We start from the raw sequence: 27,682 nt of genomic DNA, 5'->3' as shown, positions 1-27,682 counted from the left end.
AACCTGGTGTGTGTGTTTTTAGTCACGTTAGGGGGAAATGCAGTCCCAAATTTAGCTACTTTTTATAATTATAGTTTTTGCTATTATTCATAAATCCTACCTGCAATGTCAAACTGTCTGTCCTCGTTAGGGCCCTGTGGTTTGTCCTCGAGATTATCATGGCCAAGAATGAGAACAACAGCCACGCCTTCATAAGAAAAATGGTGGAAAACATCAAGCAGACGAAAGACGCTCAGGCCCCCAGCGATCCCAAAACTAACGAGGTACTCGTTACATGCACCGCTAATGTGAACAGTAACTATCCGCCCACCGTTTTAGCTGCCATCATCGGTGCTACCGTGCAGACTGTGTTTGACGTTTGTGTTTTCTGTGCAGAAACTCTACACGGTGTGTGACGTTGCCATGCACATCATCATGTCAAAGAGCACCACTTACAGCCTGGAGTCTCCAAAAGACCCCGTGCTGCCAACGTGCTTCTTTACCAAACCAGACAAGGTCGGTGTCTGCACCCCAAAGCTTTTTCCAGAGTTTGAAATATGCAGACCATTTCTGTCTTTTGCTTTGTAATAAACGACAGCCCTTTTTAGTGTTAGCAGATTCTTATGCATACACACAAGAAAGTAGTAGTCTTTTTCTCAAGTGTTGTATAAACATGCACTTGTTTGAAGAGAAATGATAAAAAAAAAAAAAAATGGAACATTTTGTCTAATGAGATTGCTGTGAGCGTTCAGCTTGTGTTTCAGCTTTTTGGTAATTGCTGCTGTTTTCTCTACATAAACAAACTCCGATATATGCTTTCGCTCTCTTTCAGAACTTCAGCAACACAAAAAATTATCTCCCAGCAGAGATGAAGGCATTCTTCACACCAGGAAAGGTAAGCTTGAGCTTTAAAGTGGTAATGTTGGCTCACTCATGATGTTTTTGAGTTTTGTTGGCTGGAACACACACCGCCAGCTCACAGCTCGGCTCTGACCGCTTCTCCTTCCTCTTCAAGCCCAAGTCGGCTAATGTTTTGGGCGCCGTGAACAAGCCGTTGTCGTCAGCGGGCAAACAGCTCCAGAGTAAATCTTCTCGTATGGAGACCACCAGTAACGACTCCTCGTCCAACCCGGGCTCTCCCCAACGCAGCAAGAGCAGGTATGAGATGTAACACTAGTTCATTTAATACCAACAATATTTTAGCCTGCTTAAAGACTCTGAACAGGCTCCATACATTCAGTTATTCTCACAGTATTCCCATATTTATCCAGATGCCCTTTGTAGTGCAGTAGATAACATTAAAGGGAAGCCATTTTCAAGACGCCTGTTGACAAAGGCAGAAAATAAGATTTTATTTTTTAGATAAGCCATTTTTCGAAGTCTTACTCGCACTGCTGCAAGCAGTAGTATTTGTTTCAGTAACATCTGGATGAACCTCTTACTTGTTACCTTTGACCCCTGAAAAGTTTGTTGTTTATGGTGATTCAGGATTTAGAGCATGTTGTCTACTGTTCAGTGGTTCAGTCCTTGGCTCCTGCATCTGCGTGTCAGGTGCCGGGTTTCCATTAGTACCTACTCAACGCGGGTCAACACGACTCGGCACGGTCTTGTTTTGTTTCCATTGCAATTGAGTACCACCTTGATGTGGGTGGAGTCGATATAGCAGTGTGAGCAGTTATCTCTTTCGTAATTTGTATGCAGCTCAAAACACAACAATGGATGAGATAGAGGCAAGCTAACATAGCTAATGCCAGTTTAATATCATCATCATCATCATGCATAAGTCCCTTGTACAGTGTTTTAATGGATAAGAGATAAGATAAGATAAGATAAAACTTTAATGATCCCACGATGGGGAAATTTGTGCATTACAGCAGCTCATGAAGGATGAAGGTTATTATTGTTAAGTATTAACTCTATACCACCAAACCACCAATAATCGACTCAGCGTACTTCAGAAGTGCCACCGTTTGCGTACTTCTGGCAACAATTACCATAATAACCATGTTGGTTGTGAAGTGCAGTTCCTCAGCTTTCAGAAACTGTTTGAATTTTTCCGATAGGACAAACAGTCGCATAATTACGGTAATTCAAAATTCCTTTGATCAGCTGCCTCAGGCTCTGTGCTAACCAGCTGTTCGACTAGTAGGGGCAGGTAACGGGTGCTTCAGTGGCGATCGCCCGGCAGTATAGGGTTATAATATGTATGCTGTGTGAGTGTTTCAGATGGCTCTCATGTTGCAAAACTACCGCTGCAAACTGTTGGTCTGGGCATTCAACCGGTGCTTTGCGTGCTTCCAGTTTCTTGCTGTCGGGTTTTAAAAATGGCACGGTTGATTCTGGTGAAGAAGTCGCTCTCATGACTCTGCTATTGATGACACTCCCTGGCCAATCAATGGCATGCTGTTCTCCACATCACATTTTCTTATCGCCTCGGGTCACTTAGAACCTCGGGTGAGTGAGTACGGAAAAAGGACCGGCAAAGTGTACCTGATTCTAATGGAAATGCCGTCAAATTGCGGCAAGTACAGTAATCCCTCACTACTTCGCGGTTCACTTTTCACGGACTATTAGTATAAATATTAGTGTAAATATTTATTGCGGTATTTTTGCTGTTTCGCGGGTTTTTGCGGTACTCGTTCTTTACATGCGTAGTACGTGTTGTACAGTAATGTATATATTTGGTGTATAAGTGTGTGGGAAGGGTTTATAAAAACTTAAAATTGTGTATAACTACTAAAATAATTATAAGTATTAAAATAAATATAGTGTCCCTACTTCGCGGATTTTCACCTCCTGGAACGTAACACCCGCGATAAGTGAGGAATTACTGTAGTTCCTTATGGAAAGGCGGCTCTAGTGGCATGCTGTTCTTCCACGTCACATTTTCTTATCGCCTCGGACCTCTTGGAACCCTGGTTGAGTGAGTACTAAAAAAGTACCTGGTACCAGGTACTGATGGAAACACCTTGAAACTGCGTTGAGTCAAGCCGCGCTGAGTAAATACTAATGGAAACATGGCTAAAGTGTTCTCCCTAAATACGCCGACGCATCCATCTGGGTGTGCATGTCTGCACGAGCGTTAAAAAATGTCTGTGGGTCCAGCTTGAAGTGCAAAAAGTGCTTCAAGTGCTGGAAAGACAGAGGATACTCTAATGGAAAAACTCATTTATAAGTTCTTACAGAAAATTACACACTGTCGTGAATCTCAGATTGCTGAATAAATAACTTGATTGGCTAGTTAGATTAGTTACATGAGGTAGCCAATAAAACAATAGCTGGGAAATCTCCTCACAGCAAGAAGGTTCTGGTTTTGAACCTGTCCAGAGACCCGCTTGTCATTTTAACTGGTGATTCTAAAGTGGTTGTTGGTGTGACTGCAAACGATCTGCCAGCCCAGGGGGTACCCAGCCTCTCACCCAGTGTCTGGGATATGTTCCCGTGAATTGGATAAACATGCCAGCATGAGACACAGAGCTGAGCCAAAGGAGAAGCAGCCTTAATGCATCAAATACTTGGAATTTGTTGGAATCAGCGGGAATAAACTGGCACTCTGTGAATTTCTAAGCGAGTGCCATCAAATGGGTAAAAGAGTAATCCCTCGACCTGCGCAGCACGGTGCAGCTGTCAGGCCATTGGAGTCACATGTAACATGCGTCATTGCAGTTATCACTGAAGATTTTTTTCAGGTTTTAAATTTGACTTATTTGTGGTGAAAAGCATATAAATCAATAGTAAAATATTAATATTTATTCAGTTGTTGAAATTCTAAACCAGTTGTTTCATAAGATGTAAGTGATGGCTGCTTGTGTTCATTTTTGAAAGATTGCTTCAGTTATCTGCTGCACTATTGTGTCGTGTCACTCGTTACACCCCAGTTTGTTTGTTTGTTTGTTTTTTTAAATAAATAAATATAGTAACAAGTAATAATTGTTATTTTCAGGCATGACAGCACAGAGATGGATCACAGTGAAAACGAGGACATCAGCCTAAAGAGAGCAGACAGCGTCGACAAGGTATTAAAAGTCTCCTTTCCTTGATGTGAGGCTTTTTTTTTTTTTTTAATATATATATATAAAGAAAAAATGTAAGCAAAAGCATGATCCAAAATTATACCGAAGCTCACGGAAAGCAGTAAAGAATGTGCTGCTGGGATTCAGTCGAGTGCTGCCTGTCGTAAATCCCTGTGTCTCCGTTTTATGATTCAACTGTGCAAACACCAGCTGGCCTGGAGTCAAGACTGGATTAACATGTACAAATTGTGTAAACGATCATTAATGACTTGCATGCATGATTGCATGTGCCTCAGAAATTTTCCCTTTTCCCACACAGTGGTGTGGTGGTTAGCACTGTTGCCTCACAGCAAGAAGGTCCTGGGTTTGAATCCGCCTTTTCCGGGGCCTTTCTGTGTGGAGTTTGCATGTTCTCCCTGTGTTTGTGTGGGTTTTCTCCGGGTTTCTTCCCACAGTCCAAAGACATGCAGTTAGTGGGGTTAGGTTCATTGGTGATTCTAAATTGCCCAAAGGTATGAATGGTTGTCTGTGTCTCTCTGTTCTCACTTTGAAACAAAGGGAAAACAAAAAAAGGCGTAAACACTGTGTTTGTGTACAGGATATTGAAAAACCCCGGGGTCGCAAACGGGGTGTGACCTCCGGCGACGACCAGGACAGCAAGCCAAAGCGTGGCCGTAAGAAGGCAGCTGCCAACACGACTTCTACGGGTGACTCTGAGGACCCGTGGGATGAAGACAATCGGCCGGAGGACGAACAGAACAGTCCGCCCAAGAAAGGTCGCAGGGGCCGCCCCCCAAAGTCTGCTACTCCCAGCCAGGATACGCCTTCCAAGGGCAGAAGGGGGCGAAAGAAGGCAGCTCCTCCACCAGAGGAGGACGGGGAGGAAGAGGATGAGGACGAGGAGAGGGTTGAGGAGGAAGTAGAGGATGAAGACGAAGAGGATGACAGGAGCAGTGAAAATATGGAGGTGAAGACCAGGGGAGGAAGGCAAGCCAGGGCACCACGACGATCGCAAGGGTACGAAATAGCCTGTGCATACAGAAGAGTGGGCTCTGCTCCTCCTGTAACAGTCAGCAGGACGCATTTTTGATGGAAGTCATTTTCTGTTTGTCTTCGTTCAACAGATCTGAGTTGGCAGAGTCCACGCCACAGAAGAGGAGAGGACGTCCACCCAAATCAGCTCAGCCGGCTGCCAAGAAACCGACGTAAGATGCACACTAGCTTTATTTTTTCTTTTTTTTTTTCACATCCTGCAGCTGTCAGTGCACATTTAGGACCAGCAGACCTATAGCAACTGTGCCGCTCCTCCGAGAGCACATCAGCTAATATTTGACCGCTAAGGTATTCCTATTCTGTCCGTGGCATCCAGGCGCGGTGGTCGATGGAAGGCAGCTGCCACTAAGGATGATTCTGAGGAAGAGGAAGAGGAGGAGGACGAGGAGCAGCAGGAGGAGGAGGACGAGCCAACACCGAAGGTACTGGTTTTGTGTTTTCATAACCATTTGTGTGTCTTAAAATGACTTAAGTATTATAAATGAGTTCATATGCTCAGCTATTTGTTCATTTTTCTTTTTTTTTTTTCTTGTTCCAAGGGTCGCAAGAAGGCAGCCGGGCGACGAAGATGAACTAAAATAAATAAATAAATAAAAAGGACAAAAGAAGACGGCACGTCTCCTCTAAAGTCACAGAGGAATGATGCAAGAAAGAAAATATGGACTTTGAACTTTTTAAAACTTTTCATAAGCCGACGCTCCTACCGTTTCACAGAATTTACACACCTGCATATTCCACGTGCACACTACATCAATACATCCGCATCGTCAGCTGTGGGTTGTTGCTTTGTGCTGCATTGTGATGATGTTCGCCACATTAAGTAGAAATGATTTTAACAAGAAAAACAAAGGAAAAAAAAAAATAGATCACTCTTGTAAATAGTCTCTTATGTCTGTTTCATGTTCTGTTGTTGTGTTTGACGCTGACTGGGGGGATGCTGTAAAGCCGTGACCCGCTGATATTATTAAAATGCTCCCAAAAAGCAGTATTGCTTATCAAACTTCCCTCTGTGTCCTACTTTTTAAAAACTGAAAGAGATTAACAGTTACCTTTTTTTTGTGTGTGTATGTGTGTGTGTGTGTGTGAGACATTAAATGTGTGAATTTACTTTAAAAAAAATAAAACATGCTCTTTTGTTTACAGCTATGTATATTAATACCCTTTTTTCTTTTTTTACACAGCATATATTGAAATGTCAGAACCCTGTCCAACTGTAGAGTTGCTTCTGGAAATGATTGTAGTGTGCGTCTCTTTATTTTCTTTTTTTTTAGGTTTGTACTTGCTGATAGCAGGAAGTCATGAGCAGCTGTGTTGTAGTTTTTGTCACTGCTGATTAACTTGGCTTCACATCCACCCAGTCAGACCCTGATCTGTTGTATCAATATAATTCTCTATAAAAACCTGACATGTTCATTTTCTCTTTATTCTCACGTTGAAGTTTTGTGTGAAGTGGTTTTCACCTTGGTCAACATGATGAGCTCTGATGCTGGAATAGTATCGTGAACAGAAATATTTTTTTCTATTTTTGGAGTGTTTGCAGCCTGAGGGGGACGGCCTCAGTATTAGCCAGATGTTTTTAAATTTATGCCATTTTTATTTTAAACAGGTGGTGAGTCCAGGGAAACAGAATTGATAAATTTACTGATTGTTTTTTTTTCTTTTTTCCCAATTCTCAAATGCCACTTATACCTATGGGATTCATGTTTTTATAGCATGATTTTCCTGCAGTGGTGAGATGAGAAAAAAGCTGCTCTTTAAAAACTGGTTGTAGGTTTTTAACCTTTTGAAATGCAAATTCTGTGGCACCATGAAGCAGACAGAAATTAGCAGCTTGTGTGTCGATTTATTTATTTTTTTTATGGACTGTAATTCTCTACATAAAACTCCACAGCTCTAAAACCAATTAAGGGAACATTCAATTGTCACAAGATAACACAAAGGCAGTTAAACTTCTGTCCTGTTAGGACAGTGTGACTCACTGTTGGTATCCTTGTCACAGCATGAGATGGTACCTGCAGCCCATTCAGGGTGCACAGGCAGTCCAGCTCCTCCAGGATCACCCATCTGTGCTGTCACAGTAACACCAATGCAGCAGCAGGACCGATATCTGCTCCTTTGTGTTATGAAGAACAAGAGGAGCTGCCAGAGTCCTACAGAATGACCTCTAGTGGGCTAGTTGTGCACATATCTGACCAAACTGTCACAAACAGACTCCATGATGGGGTCTGATATTCTTTAGTAGGACCTGTCTTCACAACTCAACTGCCATTTGCTTGAGAACAACAGAGCTGGTCCCATCCTCTTCACAGATGAGAGCAGGTTCACACTGAGCACATGTGACAGACGGGAAAGAGTCTGGAGACAATGGCAAACGTTATACTGCCTGCAGCATCATCCAGGATGACTGGTTTGGGGAGGCATATTTTGCAAGGGTCACAAAGACCTTCACATGTCAGGCAGTGGTACCCTGACTGCTCTTAGGAACTGGGATGAATTCCTCAGACTGTATGCTGGTACAGGATGCTGTCCAGCTCCGTGTGGCCAAAGTTTAATTCCTGATGAGCTCCATGATGAAGACATTGATACCATTGACTGGCACTCATGTTTCCCAGACTTGAATCCAACTGAGAACCTTTGGGATGTTATGAATTGGTGACTATGATGTCACCAAATAGCGCCACAGACCGTCTAGGTCGGACCTCAGTGACGGCCTGATCCAGGTCTGGGAAAGAATCCCCTGGGACACCATCTGCTGTCTCATCAGGATCATTATTAGGTTTGCAAATAGGACCAGCCTGTCCTTTCAGCTTTTAACTTTTAATTTTTGGAGTGATTTTGAACCCAGTCCTCTGTTGTTGCACCACTTTCTTCTCAACAAATTACCCACCGATGTCGGTGAAGATCTTCAACTTCAGTATTTCATTCATCAAGATCTGGTGTTTGATTTAAGTCTTCCCTTCATTTCTTTGAGCAGTGTAATCTACTGTATTATATACATTTTTCCAGTAAACTCCTCATGAGTAATTCTTTTCTACAGGATATAGTTCATATATTAACTCATTACACACTCAAACTTGTACAATTGGTGTGTGGTAAGGATTTTTTTGACACACTTGGTGTCAGGACCCAAGAACTGACCTCAACAGATTTGAGATGTTTAATGAAAACAGACAGGCCAGTATCCTTCTGAATCTTTTAACCCATCTTAAAGTTTGCATTTTAAACTGCTGTAAGAGTGCCCATCAAGCAGGCATGGATTCTGTCTATATGTGGATGATTTATTTGCAGTGAGTAAAGCAGCACATAAAGACTGTCCAATCCGGCGTTTGAGGACGCTCTTCCTGTGTTGTAAATGAAACTAGCTGTGCTCTTCATTGTTTATGCACACACACACTTGAGTTTTGAACTTTGCAGTGCAGCTCGGCTCAGTGGAAAAACACCCACACGCCACAATCTGCCTTCAGGTTATGATCCGTGAGCGCCCGTAGCCCCTTAACTGGCAAGGGCCCGGTGACGGGCCGTTTGTAGTCTCTTTTATATGGCAGGCTAGACCCTCCCATTTTTATTGACACATCATTCGGCCAATCATGTAACTGGCTGCACCAAATCACCTGACAAAGCTACGTGACGCCCTCTGAGTATTATTGGCTCTGGGAAACCCATTTCTTAACATGATTGGCCGAATGAGGTGTCAGTCAAAATGGGCGGGTCTAGCCTGCCATATAAATGCACTTCATTCGGCCGGCGGACCAGACGCAGCCAGTTAATAGGCTATGAAATGGGTTGTTCAGAGCCAATAATAACCAGAGGGTGTTATGTAGTTTTTGTCAGGTGATTTTTTTGCTGCCAGTTAAGGGGTTAATCACATGCTGCGCAGTCTGTGTCCCTGCATTAGATAAACCAGCTGCCTTTTTAAGGCAAATTCAATAAATGACAAGAGCGAGGCTGCACTGCACTGACGAGCAAGCGTCCACATCCCCAACACTTCTGCTCAAGCTCGTGGAATTGAGCGAGAAGAACGGTTTGTAAAAGGTGCCTCACATTTCTTGCCTCACATTAGGTTCCGCAATAATGATGATTATGATTTCTTTATCCTATAAAGATCACATTAGCCCTGTGATGGCCCTGGCCTGAGTATGTAGCGGCCTCCAAAGGACCTTAGTTGGATAAGTAACTGAGGGAGGGATGGATGGATGAAGAGCTCATTATTGAAAAACATTCTCACACTATGGATCCGGCTTCATCTGATGTCATTAATGTGGGTTTCAGAAAGTGAAGTTTATGCTTTTCCAAACTGATAAATTCTCTTTTTGGGGGGGAACATAAAAAAAATTGTCTGACACGTTTGTCATAAAAGGTCACTTATTAGGACATTCAACATGAGGCAAACTGTCCCTGTATCTTTATAGAGTTTTTATTCGATAGAGTTAAAAACTTTGTTTACATAATATGGTTATGGTTTGTTTTCATATTTGTGTATTTCTAATGAGTGACCGGGTAAAAATTTACTGATTCATAACTAATCGTTTTAGCTCTGTTTGTTGCTGTCTTTACATTAAAAAAAAAAACTATCTGCATTAAAATATAATTCTAGCATTAATACTGTATATAGGGACCAATAAGTTCAGTTTAGAGTTGGGGTGTAAGGCTGGCAGCTGCGTGCCTCTCCACATGTTTATGCAGCAGCTGTATGGACCAAAATAGCCAAGAGTGAGAGAGGCCTGAGTTTCCAAGCAACCCAGCTGAAAGCAGGAAGATAAGGAAGCGATGTGAACGCTGTGCTGCAGGGTACACTCACTCTGCTGTTTGCATATCCTCTCTTCAAGCCTTCCTCTCCCCTCTCTGTCCACCTCCGCCGTCCTCCTCCCGCGTGGGGTCCTGATTGAATTGGATCCAGTGAGAAATGTAGATGAGTTTATATTGCGCTTGATGTGTAACATTCAAATACGGTTATGAGGTTATCTGCCAGCTGAGGATACATGAGATTACATTAAGGTTTTTGCACCTGTGCCACTCTCCTGTGCTGTGAATGGTTTATGGTATTCGGATTAAAAGGGGGAAAAAGCCTGTTTGTGGCCTTGTTTGAACAAACAAAATAAATATATTCAGTGTAGCCATGTCCCATCAGTTATAACCAAAAAAAAACCTTATATGTCCCTGCTAGGCATTTGGTCATTCATGTTGTGTGCGTGGAGAGCTTGTTGCGTCAGGTGCTTTGGCTAATATTTGATAGATTTAGAGAGGCGGCGTGTGTCTGTGTGTGTGTGTGGGGGGGGGGGGGGTTCACAGCTGGCTGGCTGCGCTCCTCTGTTTAGTCACTGAAAGCCTTCAAGCATAATTAAATGAGAACCTGTTTCAAAAAGTGGACATCCAAAGCCAGTGTTGTCAGTAACCATGAAGGGGTTCCTCACCTTCGTGACATTTCTTGCCTTCTTCACCTCCGTGACCGCAAAGCCCAACGCTGGCTTGAAAACCTGGGGTCGCTTCAATAAAATGCCCTATCCGGGTGACAAGGCTTTCCTCTACGATACCTTCCCCAAAGACTTCATATGGGCGGTGGGCACGGCGGCGTACCAGGTGGAGGGCGCGTTTGAGAAGGACGGGAAGGGACTCTCCATCTGGGACACTTTTACGCGCGGCGGAACACGAATGATTACCGGGGACGTGGGCAGCGACAGTTATCACAACATCCACGCTGACATCCGAGCCATTAAACAGCTCGGGGTCAGCCACTACAGGTTCTCCCTCTCCTGGTCCAGGATATTTCCCAACGGCACCCGCGGCAGTTACAACGAAATCGGCACCAACTACTACCGGACGCTCCTTAAGAAGCTGAAGGAGATCCGCGTACAGCCGGTGGTCACACTCTACCACTGGGACCTGCCAGACCACCTGCAGCAGACCCTCGGCGGATGGAGCAACCCGGAGCTTGTGGGGATTTTCAAAGACTACGCCGACTTCTGTTTCCAGACTTTCGGCGATGATGTGAAGTACTGGATCACCATCGAAAACCCGTTTGTGGTGGCGCGACATGGATATGGCACCGGAGTGGTCGCTCCCGGGATAAAGAACGACCCTGATCTTCCGTTCCGGGTTGGACACAACCTGCTCAAGGTGAGTGCCGGAGGTGTTGTGCCAAAAAGTGATCGTATGCCATAAAGTGATTTTCGATGTTTCTATGTGCTTTTATGTGTAATGTCTTTGTTTATATTGGTGAATAGAGTGTAGTCAATAGGAGTTATGAAGGGCTCACATATAAAATGAAGAAATGACCTGTTTTTCAATTATGTTTATGACTCTGCATTATTGCAGAGTCATAAACAATTGGCTTTTGCTTGCCATGCTCATTTTAATTCATTTTATTGTTTATTTGGCCTTATTTACTTTAGTGTGAAAAGTTTCAGCTTGGTGACATTTATGACTTACGTGGAGATGTAAGGAGCATGTTATTGTTGCAGCTGGTGGAGCAAGGACAACTTTTTTAAACTGCTGAGTCATTTTAATCTATAAAATCCATTATAATGCATAGGGTGATTGTATGGGAATGGGAATTTGATCCAGTTGCTGTCATGATCAGTAGCTTATTTCTCTCAGGACTGCTGAAAAAATAATAATCTCCCAGGTCTTATAATACTTTTGATCTCTGTATTTTTCCTTTTGTAGCTTTGAAGTCTTTAATTCATATGTTTTATTTTCTTTTACCTTTAAAGCACTTTGAGCTGCACTGATGGATTTCATTTCATCCTTCCCACCTTCATCCCTTCCAACCATCATCCCTCTCCCTGTTTACCTGCCCTTCTCCCTCCTCCAGGCTCACGCAGCTGCTTGGCATCTCTACGACCGCCACTACCGTCCACGACAACATGGCAAACTGTCCATGGCCCTGGCCTCTCACTGGATCAAACCCAGTCGCACTCGCCTGGAAAGCCTAAGGCAATGTCAGTGCTCCCTGGACCACGTCCTGGGCTGGTTCGCCCGGCCGCTGTTCACAGATGGAGACTACCCCCCCTGCATGAAGGCAAGGCTGGGCTCACGGCTGCCCTCCTTCACGCCGGAGGAACGCGAACAGGTGAAAGGGACAGCTGATTTTTTCGCCCTGTCCCACGGAGCAGCGCTGAGCTTCCATCTGATCAACGACAGCCTGAAGTTTGGGCAGCAGGAGGATCTGGACCTGAGGATGCTGCTCTACTGGGTCAACATGGAGTATGACAAGCCCCCCATCTTTGTGGTGCAGAGTGGCTGGTAGGTGTAGGTGATGTGCTGATTTGACTGCACCTCTGTGATGTCATTTAATTTCATGTCTGTGTTGACACCTCGGTTTCCACACAGGTATGTCCTCGGCAACACCAAGACAGAAGACCCAAAACACATGTACTACCTCAAGAGGTTCATCGCGGAGGCACTAAAGTGTGAGTTTACAACTCAGCTAAACTGTTTTCCATTTCTCATATCAGCATAAACGGTCATAAAAACAAGTGCAATCAGATATCTTCACACTGAATCTAAACACGGGCCATCTGTCCCGCTGTGTTTGCAACACAGCAATCATCATAGATGAAGTCAATGTGATTGGATACACTGCCTGGTCCCTGATCGACGGCTTTGAGTGGCACAGAGAATACGGGATACGACGGGGACTTTACTTTGTGGACTTCAACACTCCTGACATGAAGCGGGAGCCAAAGACATCTGCCACCTTTTACAGGTACATGTTCAGTTGTTGTCATTTAGAGAAAGGCGCACAACACTGAGATATCTGCTGAATTTATCCAACAGTGGAATGTTATGATAATAAAATTCAGTACAGTAGCACAGCCAATCACGTTTTCTCATGTGGAGATTTGTCCATCATAACCTACAGGAATAATGTAATAATTTCACTCAAATAAGAACATGTGAATTTCGTTTGATCTAAAGTGGCAGATATTTAAATTTTAGAGTATAACTATCTGTGCACACTCATGATTTTAAGGTTTTTTAATACATTCAGGCCCATGATGAGTGGATGTAAACTTTTGACTACATCTGAATCTACAGAGATGTGCAGAGATTTTTTTTTTTTTTCCATCAGTAGAGTTTGTCCTAAATTTAGGCTCTTCTGTCATAATTCCTGCAGAAACATCATCCAGAAGAACGGTTTCCCAGAACTTCCAGAGAATAGACCAGCACAAGGAGTCTTCCCATGTGATTTTGCCTGGGGAGTGTCAGCCAACTCTATCCAGGTATGTGTGGCTGTTTGTGCACGCATGCTGAGACCGGGAGGAAATAGTGGATGTACTGCATGTAAAACATTAACAGTATCAGTTTTGATAACTACGTTTTTCACCTGAACATCTATGTGGCTGCTGAATGAACAAACCTCTATAACATGTATATCTAACTCACAGCTCTGTTGGACATTTCTAAAGTATATACAGTAATTATAATATCTTATTTGAAATGATTTTTGTGAAAGGGATAATGACAAGAAAATCTCTTGCCTTTGTCTAACTTGCATCATGTGTTACATTACTTTGAGCTTGCAGTTTTTAGGGTGAAGGTTCAGCTCAGAAACAGGCACAGCAATGGATCCTCTCTTAATCATAAACCACAGAAACTCACACGGTCATCCTGTTAAACTGCTGTTCTATCATTTTCCGCCATTTTTCCTTTACTCCCACGGGTGGAGACCACACCCACCCAGTTTGCAGACCCCAGTGTTTACCTCTGGAACATCTCCAACAATGGAGAGCTGTTGAAGTTGGAGGGCTTCAGTGCACCACCTTTACACCGAACGCCACACTGTGCCGATTACGCCACCATCCGACAACAGGTTCATTTTACCCACCTTCTACCTTTCTGTGGTTTTTGGGGTACAAGGTTTGAAAGTGTAAAGGTTTAATGATTTGAGGGAGGTTTCCTGTATTGAACCTGCAACACATTTTTAGTATTTCTACTAAAAACATACAATGTATGTATGTGTGTGTGTGTGTGTGTGTGTCCCTCCTACTTCTCCTTAGGTAGAAGAAATCAGGCAGATTGGAGTGAACCACTTCCACTTCTCTCTTAACTGGTCAGCTCTGGTGCCTACAGGTGATGTAGCTCATCCTAACACCACTCTGCTGGGGTACTACCGCTGTTTTACACGTCAGCTGCTGCAGGCTAACGTCACACCTGTGGTCACTCTTTGGCACCACACCCGTCAGCGCAGCAGCCTGCCGGCTCCGCTGGATACTGCCGACAGGTGGCTGAACAGGTGAGATGTTTTCTTATTTCTGTTAGTTAAGCATTATTGACGTAGTTTGAGCTTGAAAATTGACCAAATAAACATCAGTTATGGTTTATTACAGTTTACAATAATTTACAGATTGCTGTGATGTAAAAGTAAACATGCAGTGATGTTCCCAGGAACATGTCTGTCCATGTTCTCACTGGCTTTATGACTCACTGCTGTATGCGCTCTTTTCCTGTAATAAAGAGCTACTAAACCCACCAGTCACAACATTTGAAATCAGATGTATTGGCAATCAACTGAATTAGTGACATTTGGCATTGTTTTTTATAGTGGTAATCTTCGTGATATCCACCATTATTTATTTATTATTTGTATTCACATGTAAGTGATTCAAATGTTGAGTATTTACGGTATTGTGTGAAAGTTTTGATCCACCCCTCATCTCTTTATATTTTGGAGGAGGAGACGGTCGTTTTTGTGTTTTAAGCCTCTTAACACTGACCTATAAATTATTCCTGCACAAAAAAACCACACCGAATTCAAGGAATGAACCAGCGTTGTGTCTACACATAACAGACAACTTAGCAAAGAACCAGCTTTAAATTGTATCTTTAGACTCTTTGGCACTAGCAGCCTGTTATAAAAACACAGAATTTGTTCCCGGTTCTTTAGTTGAATCTACAGAAAATGACAAAGATAGTTTGGCAGGCATAAAATGATCAATTTATCATATCTCAGCGTGGTGTACTGTGTGTCCTTAAAAAATGTGAGAAAACTGGACAAGTGGAGGGAAAAAAACAGGGCTAAAAAATCTATCTACAGCAGATGAACCGTACCTGAAAGTCATGTCCTTAAGAAACAGAAAAAAAAGACCTGACACAGGACCTGAGAGATGCAGCTGGACCTTCAGCTGATCCATCTGCTGTTCACTGAAGCCTCATCAGAAATGGTCTCAGTGGAAGGATGGCTGTCAAGAAGCCGTTCTTAAGGAAGGGAAACAGGGAGAAAAGGCTGAGGTATACCAAACCATGGCATGGTTTGGGGCTGCATTTCAGCCAGTGGTGTTGGGGATCTTGTCAAATGGATAAAATTATGAACGCAGTAAAGTACAGTCAGATTTTGACCCACCATGCAATACCATCTGGAAAGAATCTGACTGGTAATATTAATTTTTTCAGCTTGTGCATGACAAAACACACGGCCTTCAGTTCAGGCTGTGTTGAAGTATAAATGTGTTCATACAAATATTGATTGTCAAGCTTGTTAGAATTGTACAAACTCTGTTTTTGCCTTATATGCTGTAAATTGTTGCTCCTGTTTCCCTGACATAATATAAAGAAATGAGATGGTTCAAGACTTTTGCACAGCACTGTATATACTTATTTTTATTAGACATATTATAAAGCAACGAGATTACTCCCATTACAATTCTCCAGCACTGAAAAACATTATAAGCAAAAGTTTAAAACTAAGATGGAAACTAAACTAAATGAAAATTACCAAATAAAAACTAACACAAAAATGAGAAAACCTACTGTGGAATCTAACTGAAAAATATAAAGCTATTAACTCTGATCAGCTCATATCCACATTTTAAAAACAAAAAGTAAGTTTTTTAGTATTTTGACTTAAAGATTAATCAGTTGGCAGAATAAAATAATTTCAGTGAGATACTGATGTTTTAAGGTCTACTGTGACCAATATATACAATATGCCACATTTGGGCACATCTTTGTTCATTAATTACATTTCTAAATGTAGATACTGTTTGCTCTCCTACTAGGGAGACTCCAGGGGCCTTTGCAGACTACGCCAGGCTTTGTTACAGAGAGCTGGGGGCTCATGTGAAGATGTGGATCACCCTGAACGAGCCCAATGATGAGATGGTGAGCTACCAGGAGGGCCATCAGATGCTGCTGGCGCACGCGCTGGCCTGGCATGCTTATGACCATGAGTTTAGACGTGCACAGGGTGGAAAGGTGAGTAGAATTGCGGAGCTGGATCTATGTAGTGAACAGGGAAATTAAATAGTCTCAGATGCTCACCTGGACTTGCCATTCTTTGTGTTTTTATCAGGTGTCTCTGGCTCTGCATATGGACTGGGTGGAGCCGGCGTTTTCATTCAGCCGAGAAGACGTGGAGCCGGCTAAAAGGGTTTTAGATTTCTGCGTTGGCTGGTTTGCAGAGCCCATCTTTGGCAGTGGGGACTATCCTGTGGGGATGAGAGGCTGGCTGCGTCAGCTGAACTCACTCGAGTACAAATGCTTTTTTTCACACTTTAGTGCGGTTTTAAAGCCCTGTGAATAATATTAAGTGTACACAGTTAATGGTGTCAAGCCAAAACTACCAGTGTGTGCTTTTTAAATATTAGTTATATTTTATGTGCTTCCACAGGCTGCCAGTTTTCAATGAGGAGGACAGACAGCTGGTTAAAGGGACGTACGACTTCTTTGCCATCAGCCACTTCAGTACCAAGCTTGTGACTCACGCCAAGGAAGACTCGTGAGCTGAAACTATTTCTGCCTTTATTATGTTAAGGACCCATCTCCTCTGGACACCCCGTTTTGTTTTAAGTTTGTTTTAGGAATACATCTCTATCCAGGCTCACGATAACTTTTTAAACAATAGCAACGTTTTCACTTGTTTCATTTCCACGTCTGCAGATACACCTACACAGCAATGCTTGAAGTCCAGCACATGATAGACACCACGTGGATCATGTCCCCAAGACCTGTCGTGCCCTGGGGTCTGAGAAAAGCGCTTAACTGGGTGAGACTGGATCTGTGACAGTGTTTGTTGTGATGGTTGTGGTGTACACTTGAGTCATTTTGTCTTCTCTTGTAAAGTTTTGTGTTTTTCTACCGAGTGGATGAGAAGACTCTCAGGTCAAATATTGTTTCAGTGTAATGTCAGTGTAGCAGATGCTGGGTTTTTTTTTTTTTTGCTGTGTAAGGTGAAGGAGCACTACAGTGATGTACCCGTCTATGTGATGGCTAATGGGGTCCAGGAAGATCCAGCCCGCTTCAAAGACAGCCTGAGAGTTTACTACCTGTACAACTATATCAACGAAGCACTAAAAGGTGAGACTAACTTGCAGGTCATGCAGGATTAATGCAGTACAACTTGGGCGACAGTCAGCAATGTATTTGTGTACAGTCCTGTAGAGATGATTAAAGTCTTTTTCCCTCAGTGGCCTCCATACGGCTTAATTATTAGACAGCTATTTAGGTCACTGATCCTACAACGGTCAGCTTACTTGGACGCACGTTAACTGCAAACACAAATATCAACAGAGATACGTTTTCGGATTGCATCACACGTTGTCCTCTGTTTAAACATGTTTGTTTTCTCTTGGAAAAGTCAGCTGGAGTTTATAGCAGGAAAGTTTTTAATCTCACTCGGTTGAACAGCTATTAACTCCTTACTGTAAGGAGAGCACGTGTAAGTAACTTATTCTCAATAAAGATGATTTATCCTAATTACAGGTCATTTTCCATTAAAAGCAGTTTATATACAGAAAACAACATATAGCTGGTGAAAAACAGAAATGCAAGCAGTAATATAACATTTCTAAGCTCATAAATAAGCATATATTTAATATTTAATATGAAGCTCATGAAACTCAAATGTAGTGCAATACCAAGCTGTAACCAACTGCAGCTCTTTAACTTAATTATAGAATAATAACTGTATTTATATAAAATGTCTTTGAGAAATATACTTTTTTTTTTTTACTGTAGATTGGATATTAATTTTTCATTACGTTTTATGAACATTTTTTTCATACTGAATATCTAATGTTGATGATTGTTGTGCAGAGTTCAGGAAGGAGTTGAGACAGGCTCTGGGTGGTAGAGAAGAATTGCCAGATGATTGGAAAAGTACAGCTGAAATAGTGAGGAAAACTGCTAAGAAGGTGTTTGGTGTCTCTTCTGGGCAGAGGAAGGAGGACGAGGAGACTTGGTAGTGGAATGAGGAAGCAGAAAGTATTCAAAGGAAAAGAAAGAGGTTAGCAAAGAAAAAGTGTGATAGTTAGGGAGATGAAGAAAGTAGACAGGTGTAATGGGAGGCTAGGTGTACGGCAAAGAGAGAGGTGGCAAAGCCAAAAGAAAAGGACTTGTATTGATTGGCTGTGCAGAGAGATTGAGCTGGGAAGGAGGTGCAGCAGGTTAGGGTGATTAAGGATAGCGATGGAAATGTACTAATGAGTGAAAAGTGTGCTGAGAAGATGGAAGGAGTACTTTGAGGAGCGGGGGAATGTACAAAATGACAAAGAGAAGGATGGATGGAGGAAAGTTAGTGAATCAGGAAGTGCAGAGGTAAGGAGTAAGCGAGTGCAGCTATGAAGAATACAGAGTGGAAAGGCGGTTGGTCATGATGGCATACTGTGGAGCTGGGGTGGCTCTGGGGCCACATTGACTTTTTGAAATTTGACAGATGGGCCGGGCCAGCACCAGATGCATACATATAAAACATAAACATAAAAAAGGCATTACAGTGTTAATACTTAGATTTACCTTTAGTGGGAACAGTGTTGTTTCTGCCAGTGCATTGAAATCTGGTGTTTTGTTGTAGCAATTCTCAGAATCCTCGACATCAGTCAGAATTATATGATTGGAGTGCCTTGAGGCGACTATTTGTTGCGATTTGGCACTATATAAATAAAATTGAATTGAACTGAATTAAACTGAATTTGGGCAATTCTGTACCAATCTTCAGCAGGCCGGATTTAAAAGCCCAACAGGCCAGGTGTGGGCCATGGGCCAGATTTTGTCCACCCCTGATTTGGAGGTAGGGGGCAGGAGACTTTTTAACTGGATTGTTTAACACAACCCTGGAGAGTGAGGGGATGCCTGAGGAATGGAGAAGAAGAGTATTGCTTTTAAACAAGTGTGATGTGTAGAGAACTACAGAGGGATGAAGTTGATGAGCCATACGTGAAGCTATGAGAAAGAGTTGTTGAAGCTAGGTGACAATCAGTGCATAGCAGTATGGATTCATGCTGAGAAAGAGCACTACATATGTGATTTGCTATGAGAGTGTATAGAGAAGGTCAGAGAGAGCTGTGTTGTGTCTTTGTGGATCTAGAGAAAGCATATGATAGAGTGCCAAGAGAGGAACTGTGGTACTGCATGAAGAAGTGGAAGAGAAGCATGTGAGGGTGATGCAGGACATGTATAAAGATAGCGAGACAGTGGTGAATTGTGCGATAGAAGTGACAAATTGGTTCAAGGTGGGGGAGGGATAGGGTGAAATGCAAACAGATCATCTACTGTGGTGACACCTAAATGGAGCAGCCGAAAGAAGAAAACAGATTATCTAGCGTGTTTCTTCCCTCCGCAGCGTACACTCTGGATGGGGTAAACCTGAAGGGTTACTTTGCCTATGCCCTGAACGACCAGAGGGACCCAGGGTTCGGCTTGTACGGCCAAGTCCATGATGAAGTCATTGTCAAGGCCTCTCTCTCCAACTATCGCAATATCATCGAGCATAATGGCTTCCCCATTCAAGGAGCAACACCCCAGCAGTGTCCCAGTTTGGCGCCACCCTGCCTGGGCTGCCATGTCCTGGTCAAGAGCCCTGTGGTGGGATTCTTGACTCTGGTAGGTTCAGGGGTACTGATCACCCTGGGCCTCATTATTTACTATACAGCCAAGAGACACAAGGAGTGTTACTGATGACAGGAAATGCTTTTAATGCCTCTCAACCTCAAGTGGGCTTGCGCTTCAGCAGCGCAGAGCTTGTTCAAATTGTCTTAGTTTGGATTTGATGTTTAAGGAGGTCCGATTAAAGACATGGGCCAATCAGCCTCACATTTTAGGTGTTATATAAGTCATTCTGTAAAGCCATTGTTAATAAAACATGTACATTTTAGATAATCTTAAGTCTCTCATACATCTATTTATTTTGGAGAGACAAAAGTGGATTAACACATTTATACATTACTGTGTCCAGGGTTACTCCCTCTTTCTCTAAGCCAAGCAGCAAATACTACAAAAAATGATGATGATGTTCCTGAAAGAGTCATGAATGAAGCTTCAGTCATATTACATTTGCTCTATTTGATGGGATCAAAACATCACGAAATCAATTCTGATACACACCAAATCAAATTCATTTCACGTCTAAGTTACTTTCAGTTTAATAAACAGTACAGGACTGTTAACTTCTAAAAGACATGCAGTAGGACACTTAACAAAAGATGCAAATGATCTCAATAATTTTGCAGGTTTTTTGTATAATAATGTTATTTGCACTAGTGCGGGCAGTTTTGTTACTGTAGTGAATATCTGTTCACATGTCATGAACGCCTGTGCTTAGATCCCATAATTACACACCTGCAGCACACATGGTTTGACTCACCCTGGAAACATGTTCCAGTTGCTTTAACGTACAGGCTGTATGGCTGTGAAAGAAAGTTCTCACAGGTATAAGTACACTCTTACTGCTTCCATAGGAATAAAGAAGGTAAGTAGCAGCCAGTTTAATTAAACATCATCAGCAAGTGTGAGCACCTCTATAAAAGCAGATGTTTTGGCAGTTTGCTGGTCTGGAGCATTCAGGTGTGTGTAAACACAATGCCACAATCTTCCCAGGAGTGGATATGCCAGCAAATTCACCCCAAAGGTCAGACTTAGAGAAACTGCAAAAACCCCAAGAGCTACATCTCAGACTCTACATGTTTCAGTTAGCATGTTAAAGTTCATGACAGTACAATTAGAAAAAGACTGAACAAGTGTGTCTTGTTTGGAAGTGTTACGTCTCTTCTCTCTAAAAAGAACACGGCAGCACAGCTTAAGGTTGCAAAGTTGCATCTGAATAAACCACAAGACAATGTCCTTTAGACAGACAAGACCATAGTGGAGCTGTTTGGCCATGATGCACAGCATTTGGCAAAAACCAAACACAGCATATCAGCACCAACACTTAACAATTGTCAAGTACGGTGGTGGTGGAGGGGGTGATGATTTGGGCTTGTTTTGCAGCCACAGGATCTGCAGTCACTGAGTCAACCATGAACTCCTCTGTGTACCAAAGTATTCTAGAGACAAATGTGCAGCCATGCAACAGGACAATGATCCCAAGCACAACAGCAAATCTGCAACAGAAAGACTGGGCCATTGGAGCATCTAACTGAAACGTGACTGAAATGTTGTAGGGGGACCTTAAGAGAGCTGCGAACAAATGCCCACAAACCTCACTGAACTGAAGCAACATTTTACAGAGGAATGAGCCAAAATTCCTCCACAATGATGTGAAATCATCGCTTCAGTTTACTGCTGCTAAAGGTGGTTCTACAACTTATTGAATCACAGGGTATACTTTGTGTTTCCAAGCAATGTAACTAGTTTGGGCAGTTTTGTTACTGTAGTAAATTTCTATGTGGCCTTAACTGATAGGCTTAGATCTCATGATTACATACCTGCAGCACATGTGGTTTGACTCGTCCTGAAATATGCTGCATTACATTCCTGTTTGCCCATGTTCCAGCTGCCTTTACATGCCTTTGAACAATCTCAGACATTACTGTAGGCAGCAGCATGTTTTTTAATGCCCAGCAGACACTCGTAGCAATATTTGGATTTCAGGATCAAAAAAGGTCTGTGTCAAGTGTGTTTATGATAAGAATTATACATTTGTTCATATGCACAGAGCAACATCAAAACATGCTGTAAACAAAGCAATTTATTTTAATGTTCAGTACAAATCATTGTTTTCCACTGCCTTTATCAAAACTTCTTTTTTGGTGTTTCACATCATCCTATTTGCATTTTACACACCTACAGCAAGTTCACTAAAAGCATTCAGTGCTGTAAGACTTACTGTGAGGTTAACTGTGTCAGTGTCACCACAATGCCTAAAAGAATACAAGCCTGAAGTCCAGTGAAAGTTGTGTTGAAGCAACAAAGAAAAGCATCATGCTGTTAAACTCCTGACCAGAAAAATATTGGTCTTTAAGTCCATTTGAAGTCAAAACATCATCGCATCCAAACCATCTTCCATGAACTTCTTGTAGATGGCCATGAACTTGGCAGTGAAAGCCTCCAGGTGATAGATAGCTTTGCTTCCCATCTGTAGTCTGTGTTCATAGTAGGCTGCCATGTGAGCTACCTCTGTCTTCAACTGGCCATCACAGTTATTTAGCAACTCTTTCACCAGACACTGTTAGATGATTGTACAAGGAAATTTTTACACTCTTTACATAAAAGACAACCACAAATTGCACAACACTGTGACAGGAGATGTCAAAGTAAATAATACCTTCATGATAATCTCAGGAGGGATGCAGTGAGTCAGGAGCTCGTACAGTCTAGCTCGAACCTCCAGCAACCTGGAACAGAGACAGAAGTGAACTTTCATTAAAATATCGCCACAAGTCTGATAATCTCTAACAGAACCACAACTCTGTCTCTTGTACTTTTGAGGACTTTGCTGGCTGACGATGGCATTAGCCGTTTCTCTGAGATAAACCTCCCAGTCTGTCTCTGGGACGTCTTGGTCCACTGAGAATGGGTACCTTGAAAAGAATAACATAGGCTAAATAAACAAATGTTCATATTTAATTGCAATCCACGAAAAACTGATAAGCTTTGCCACAACTTACTGCTGCACTCTGCAGGCCTCACACATCAAAAGGGCTTTACGGAGGTTGCGGCCAGACTTCTCACTGATTCGCTTGGCCAGCTCAGGTGGGAGGAGCAGACCCTCCTTTTTACAGACTGATGTAAGAACACTGCATACCTGAAAAAAACAAGAAGGCCACAGAGACAAAGGGGAAAAAGTTACCTTAATGAACAAATGCACATGTTCCAAATAATGCTGATTAGGAACAGCAACCCAAACCACGCCACCTCCCCCTCACCTCCTCTGTGCTCGGCAGGGGAACTCTGATTGCCAGACAACGGCTCAGAATTGGCCCGATGACTTTGGAAGTAGAGGTGGAGCAGAGGATGAGACGGCAGGTGGCCATATACTTTTCCATAGTCCGACGCAAAGCATGCTGGGCATCCTTCGTCAGTCTGTCCACCTCTGTTAGTAGCACCACTGAGAAGGAAAAAAAAAACAAAAACGAGTGCCAATTACTAAATGAGTCACAGCCAGCGGCATCAGGTGAAATTAGTTAACAGCGAAAACACAATAACCTAATTGCACATTTTTGGTCTTTACAGTTAAGTAATCGTACATTTGACTGCTAATCACAGGCTGAATGAGCACAAAGGGAGAACTGTCTCACTTCTACCTTTGAATTCTCTCTGTGTGCTTGACTGGATTTGCTGAGACTGTGCCACAGTTTTGATCAGCTCTTGAATCACAACACGGTCCTGGTTCCCTGCATCACTATACAGCACAGAACAGGAATATTTAAGTTTCATAATAAACAACTGTTATACCTGAGGCAAAAAGGCCTTTTATAGCAACTACAGCTGTCGTATGTACTGGAGACAAAAGCAAGTCTGAAATTTAGGAGTAAAAGTATCAAGTAAAAAAAAAAAAGTATTTACCTTGGATTGACTTCCAAGTGATAGTTGCTGGCTATGGTGTTGATCTCAATTTTCTTCTTTGAGGGAGCCTGCAGTCAAACATCAGAAACTGGGAATGCAGCTTAATTTTAAAACAATTTAAGCTGAAGATTGATCAGAGATCTAACTATAAACACTGCATGTGAAATGTGTATTTTGAGGAAGTTATTCACTTGGGGAGAGTGACTATTTAATTATTTCCCCTCTCACCACAATGGTCTGGTGCTCTATGCGAAGCTTCTCCACCCCAGGACCATACAGCTCCCTCAACAGACACATGATGCGGGTCTTCTTTCCTGCACCCGATGGACCGTACACCAACAAGTGTGGGAAGTCGCCACATTGAACCTGAAACATCGGCACAAAATTCTTTAGGGTTTTCTTAGAATAGGTACAACATATTTCTCAAATCAGCTATTTGCCATTAGGCATTTGTTTTGAAATATAAACATTATGCTCTGCACACAAATAAAACATAACTGCTTTTAAACTTTAGTTTTCATAATCAACAGTATAATATATACCTTTCTGTATTACATTTTCAGCTGCACATACAGTTACAGGTTCAAATATATACATGATGAGTGGACAGAAACTTCTGACCACAACTGTAGCATCTGCACGCACTACATTCAAGTATTCAAAATGAGTAGGATAAGAAAGATAACCTAATATGTACAAGCATTTAAAAAAAAAAACAAAAAAAAAAAACAACACGTTCTATGTGCGCAATATTTTGAGTAGGAAAGGATGGTGTGTAACGTGGATGTATAGAGAAAGTGTGAGAGGATCTGATCATTTTTAAGTGGTTTTAGAGCCTTAAAATGATAATCAGATAAAAGGGGTTACTTGGCTTTCCAGGTCAATACTTTTAGCCCCATTATAGTGTCACAGTGGGGCGTTGTGGAACATCATGCTGGAAAATCTTGGAGGCTCCATATCTGCTCTGATCCAGGATCTACTAAACTCTTTCACATCTTCTCCAACCTTATAAAACAAGCTGCACATTGCTAACGGACACGTTAACATAAACGGGGGTGCTTAGCAAACTGTACACGCAAATAAAATCGCTGCACCAGCTCAAGAAATCATTTCACTTTATGTTGCCAAGTTAAACCTGGTGATGCCAGCTCATATGGGGCATTAATCACGATGCTACCGTTAATATCTTGTGAATAAACAGCTAGCGTGTGCGAGCCTGCCTCTCTTACCAGGTTCTTCAGCTGAGCCGCCTGCTCTTTGTGGAAGTCGACCTTCCCGAGGGACGACGGACGATATTTGTCCACCCACAAACTCATTGCTTTATGGATTTAGTGAATGTTAGAGTGGTTCGTGTTGACAGCAGACACACTGCTGCTTGCTAATCTCCCGCGAAATGTTATTCTCACACCAACCAACCCGCGCGGCTGTTTCCTACTCGGCTACGGAGAGCCGGAGAGGACAAATCTGCTACAGGCGCGCAGGAAAAAAAATATATACCGCGCCAAAAATGTTAAAATGTTATCCAAATTTCTGAATATATGTTTCATTCACGAAGCTTTTTAGCAATATTATTGGCACCGTGGTGTCTCACATTCACAGTAAGCACACATCTTTAAAACGTTGTGTAATTTCCAAAAACAGTCTACAAAAGGTGACCTTTGCTAGTGCCTGTCCTGTCAAGGTGTAAGCAGACAGTGACAATGACTATGCAGCAGCACAGCAGACATGCCTTACTGGGTGAAAGCCAAGGAGAGAGATGAAGGGTCTGTTCAAGGAAAACAGTCTAATATCGCAGGGGAATGTGAGACGGTTAATCCCATGCAACATAAACAAAGCTTTGAATGTCACCAAGCTGACATTGTCATAATGAAAAAGTAAGAGTGCATAGTTTTTGGAGGAGCTGACCTTACTGTACAGGTGAGTACCCTTTCTATCTCTGTGATAATTATCTGCTCAATACAGCAATCTGATTTTGCCACACTCATAGTGGGAAAAGTAAAAATTTTACAAGCAGAAGAAAACATACACCCACTGGCCACTTTATTAGGTGCATGTAGCTAGTACTGGGTTGGATCCTCTTTTGTCTTCAGAACTGCCTCTAATCTTCATGCCATAGGAAACATTCCTCAGAGATTTTGGTCCATATTTACATGATAGCATCACACAGTTGTTGCAGATTTGTCTGCTGCACATCCGTGATGTGAATCTCCCATTCCACCATATCTCAAAGGTGCTCGGATTGAGAGGTTACTGTAGAGGCCGTTTGAGTGCAGTGAACTTATTTTCATGTTCAAGAAACCAGTTTGAGATGATGAGATGATGCTTACCCACATACCATTACACCAGCAGCAGCAGCCTGAACCACTGATATAACGCAGGATGAAGCCATGCATTTTGTTTATGCCAAATTCTGACCCTAACATCCACATATTGCAGCAGAAATCAAGACTCCTCAGATCAGGCAAAGTTTTCTTCAGTCTTCTGTGGTCCAATTTTGGTGATCCCGTGCAAAATGTAGCCTCAGTTTCCTGTTCTGAGCTGACAGGAGTGGCACCTGGTGTGACCTTCTGCTTCAAGGCTCAGTGTGTTGTGTGTTCAGAGATGCTCTTCTGCATACCTTGGTTGTGACCAGTGTTTATTTGAGCTACTGTTGCCGTCCTATCAGCTCAAAGCAGTCCAGCCAATCTCTTGTACATCAATGAGGAATTTTCGGCCAGAGAACTGCCGCTCACTGGATATTTTCTCTTATTCAGACATTTTTAAAATTTTTTGCTTGTTGTGAAGCCTAGAGATGGTTGTGTGGGAAAATCCCAGGAGATCAGCAGTTTCTGAAATTCTCAGACCAGCCCATGTGGCACCAAGAACCATGCAGCATTCCAAGTCACTTAACTCACCTTCCTTTCCCATTCTGATGCTCAGTTTGAACTTCAGCAGGTCATTTTGACCGCGTCTACTTCCCTAAATCCATTGAGTTGCTGCCACTTGATTGGCTGATTTGTGTTAATGAGCAGTTGACAATGGGTACCTAATGAAGTGGCCATGAGTGTCTGAGTTATGATGTTTCCCTCCCTTATCAGGAGAAGAGGCTCTGAATTTTAATACTATGTTTTCTGCAACAATAGAGTTCAAAAGGACGTTTTTCTGACTGAATGTTTGTTGCCGAAATCAGGACTTATCGTCTTTTACATTTCAAACAGTATATAAGTTAAACACTGTGAAGATACGCACAAGTCTTTAAAAACAGGGTTGTCATTTTTATTCCTGCAGCTTCTCTTCATAAACATTTGATGTGATTCCTCACTGGAATTGATTTATACGCTTAAAATACCTGAGAAGACCTTCTTTTCTCTAACTGTTGAAACTTTATTTACCCATCAAACATCACCTTAATGTTTTCTCCATTTAAAAATTTTTTTTCCTTTACTTTGCTTTCCTTCAACCTGACCCAAGTGACTATACCTCTCTTTCACTGGAATGTTACACGAAACATGTCTCAGCAGGATAGCGTAGCTTGTATTGAAATGCATGCATGTTTTATTAATAGACTGGAGATAAATCATCACAGCAAAGATGAGCGGTATAACATCTGGGGTAGGTTTATCGAGATCCTTCAAATGGGATAGCTTTCATGAAGTAAAGTTCATTGACAAGCATCAGTTTCGCTTTGTGAGTCCCTCTGTTCTAAGTAATTAGATAATACTCTGAGAAATATACCTTATAGTAAGTGAAGAGGCTTTACATTTATTACAATCTCCCCTTGTCTAGACCTCTTCTCCCCAAAGAGCAGGCCTCAGCAGGCTGAGTAATTTTCAAGGTTAACATTCAAATAACAGGGCTTCACCCCAGACCATAGAGGTTCCCTCCAAAATGTGACATTAAGTGATTTCTGTCAAACTTGAGGAATTCCACAGTCCATCTGC

The 27,682-nt window shown here is 42.3% G+C and overlaps 3 protein-coding genes across 5 annotated transcripts in view; 2 read left to right on the top strand and 1 right to left on the bottom strand.

Annotated features, from left to right (window-relative positions):
* Positions 1–6,447, top strand: part of pds5b (PDS5 cohesin associated factor B) — a 37,476-nt gene extending 31,029 nt beyond the window's left edge. Inside the window, exons 27-35 of the mRNA XM_030745830.1 lie at positions 131–263; positions 376–495; positions 812–874; positions 995–1,137; positions 3,923–3,995; positions 4,591–5,009; positions 5,117–5,197; positions 5,362–5,467; positions 5,585–6,447. Of these exons, the coding sequence (XP_030601690.1) occupies positions 131–263; positions 376–495; positions 812–874; positions 995–1,137; positions 3,923–3,995; positions 4,591–5,009; positions 5,117–5,197; positions 5,362–5,467; positions 5,585–5,617 (1,171 nt within the window). The 3' untranslated portion in view covers positions 5,618–6,447. The remainder of the gene's footprint in view (positions 1–130; positions 264–375; positions 496–811; positions 875–994; positions 1,138–3,922; positions 3,996–4,590; positions 5,010–5,116; positions 5,198–5,361; positions 5,468–5,584) is intronic.
* A 3,901-nt stretch (positions 6,448–10,348) lies between these two features.
* kl (klotho) lies at positions 10,349–20,459 on the top strand. Of its 3 annotated transcripts, none has more exons than XM_030745832.1 (13): positions 10,349–11,159; positions 11,857–12,287; positions 12,375–12,454; positions 12,588–12,750; positions 13,162–13,267; positions 13,714–13,857; positions 14,045–14,280; positions 16,043–16,238; positions 16,336–16,514; positions 16,654–16,761; positions 16,923–17,028; positions 17,213–17,339; positions 19,603–20,459. In XM_030745832.1, the coding sequence occupies exons 1-13, from the start codon at positions 10,440–10,442 to the stop codon at positions 19,935–19,937; spliced, it is 2,931 nt and encodes a 976-aa protein (XP_030601692.1). In that variant the 5' UTR covers positions 10,349–10,439; the 3' UTR covers positions 19,938–20,459. The 3 variants fall into 3 exon arrangements, with proteins under 3 accessions (XP_030601692.1, XP_030601691.1, XP_030601693.1); XM_030745831.1 differs by having other exon boundaries at positions 13,708–13,857; XM_030745833.1 differs by lacking the exon at positions 19,603–20,459 and adding an exon at positions 18,078–18,229 and having other exon boundaries at positions 13,708–13,857.
* A 1,468-nt stretch (positions 20,460–21,927) lies between these two features.
* Positions 21,928–25,207, bottom strand: rfc3 (replication factor C (activator 1) 3). The gene is made up of 9 exons (XM_030746797.1): positions 24,992–25,207; positions 23,991–24,128; positions 23,763–23,830; positions 23,501–23,598; positions 23,123–23,304; positions 22,865–23,001; positions 22,679–22,777; positions 22,522–22,591; positions 21,928–22,422 (listed from the first exon to the last, which is right to left on the bottom strand). The coding sequence occupies exons 1-9, from the start codon at positions 25,076–25,078 to the stop codon at positions 22,231–22,233; spliced, it is 1,071 nt and encodes a 356-aa protein (XP_030602657.1). The 5' UTR covers positions 25,079–25,207; the 3' UTR covers positions 21,928–22,230.
* Positions 25,208–27,682: the final 2,475 nt, after the last annotated feature.

This window comes from Archocentrus centrarchus, chromosome 14 (assembly GCF_007364275.1).
Source record: "Archocentrus centrarchus isolate MPI-CPG fArcCen1 chromosome 14, fArcCen1, whole genome shotgun sequence".
NCBI classification, from domain to species: Eukaryota; Metazoa; Chordata; class Actinopteri; order Cichliformes; family Cichlidae; genus Archocentrus; species Archocentrus centrarchus.
The sequence above is the reverse complement of the archived record's forward strand: the minus strand, read 5'-3'. Positions and strand labels throughout refer to the sequence as shown.

Excerpts from the sequence above, each read along its gene's own strand:
- kl (XM_030745831.1), top strand. The coding sequence starts at position 10,440 with ATGAAGGGGTTCCTCACCTTCGTGACATTTCTTGCCTTCTTCACCTCC. Across the intron at positions 11,160-11,856 it reads TTGGACACAACCTGCTCAAG|GCTCACGCAGCTGCTTGGCA; the intron begins GTGAGTGCCGGA and ends TCCCTCCTCCAG. Across the intron at positions 12,455-12,587 it reads CATCGCGGAGGCACTAAAGT|CAATCATCATAGATGAAGTC; the intron begins GTGAGTTTACAA and ends TTTGCAACACAG.
- rfc3 (XM_030746797.1), bottom strand. The coding sequence starts at position 25,078 with ATGAGTTTGTGGGTGGACAAATATCGTCCGTCGTCCCTCGGGAAGGTC. Across the intron at positions 22,778-22,864 it reads GAGGCCTGCAGAGTGCAGCA|GTACCCATTCTCAGTGGACC; the intron begins GTAAGTTGTGGC and ends ATTCTTTTCAAG. Across the intron at positions 22,592-22,678 it reads AGCCAGCAAAGTCCTCAAAA|GTTGCTGGAGGTTCGAGCTA; the intron begins GTACAAGAGACA and ends TCTCTGTTCCAG.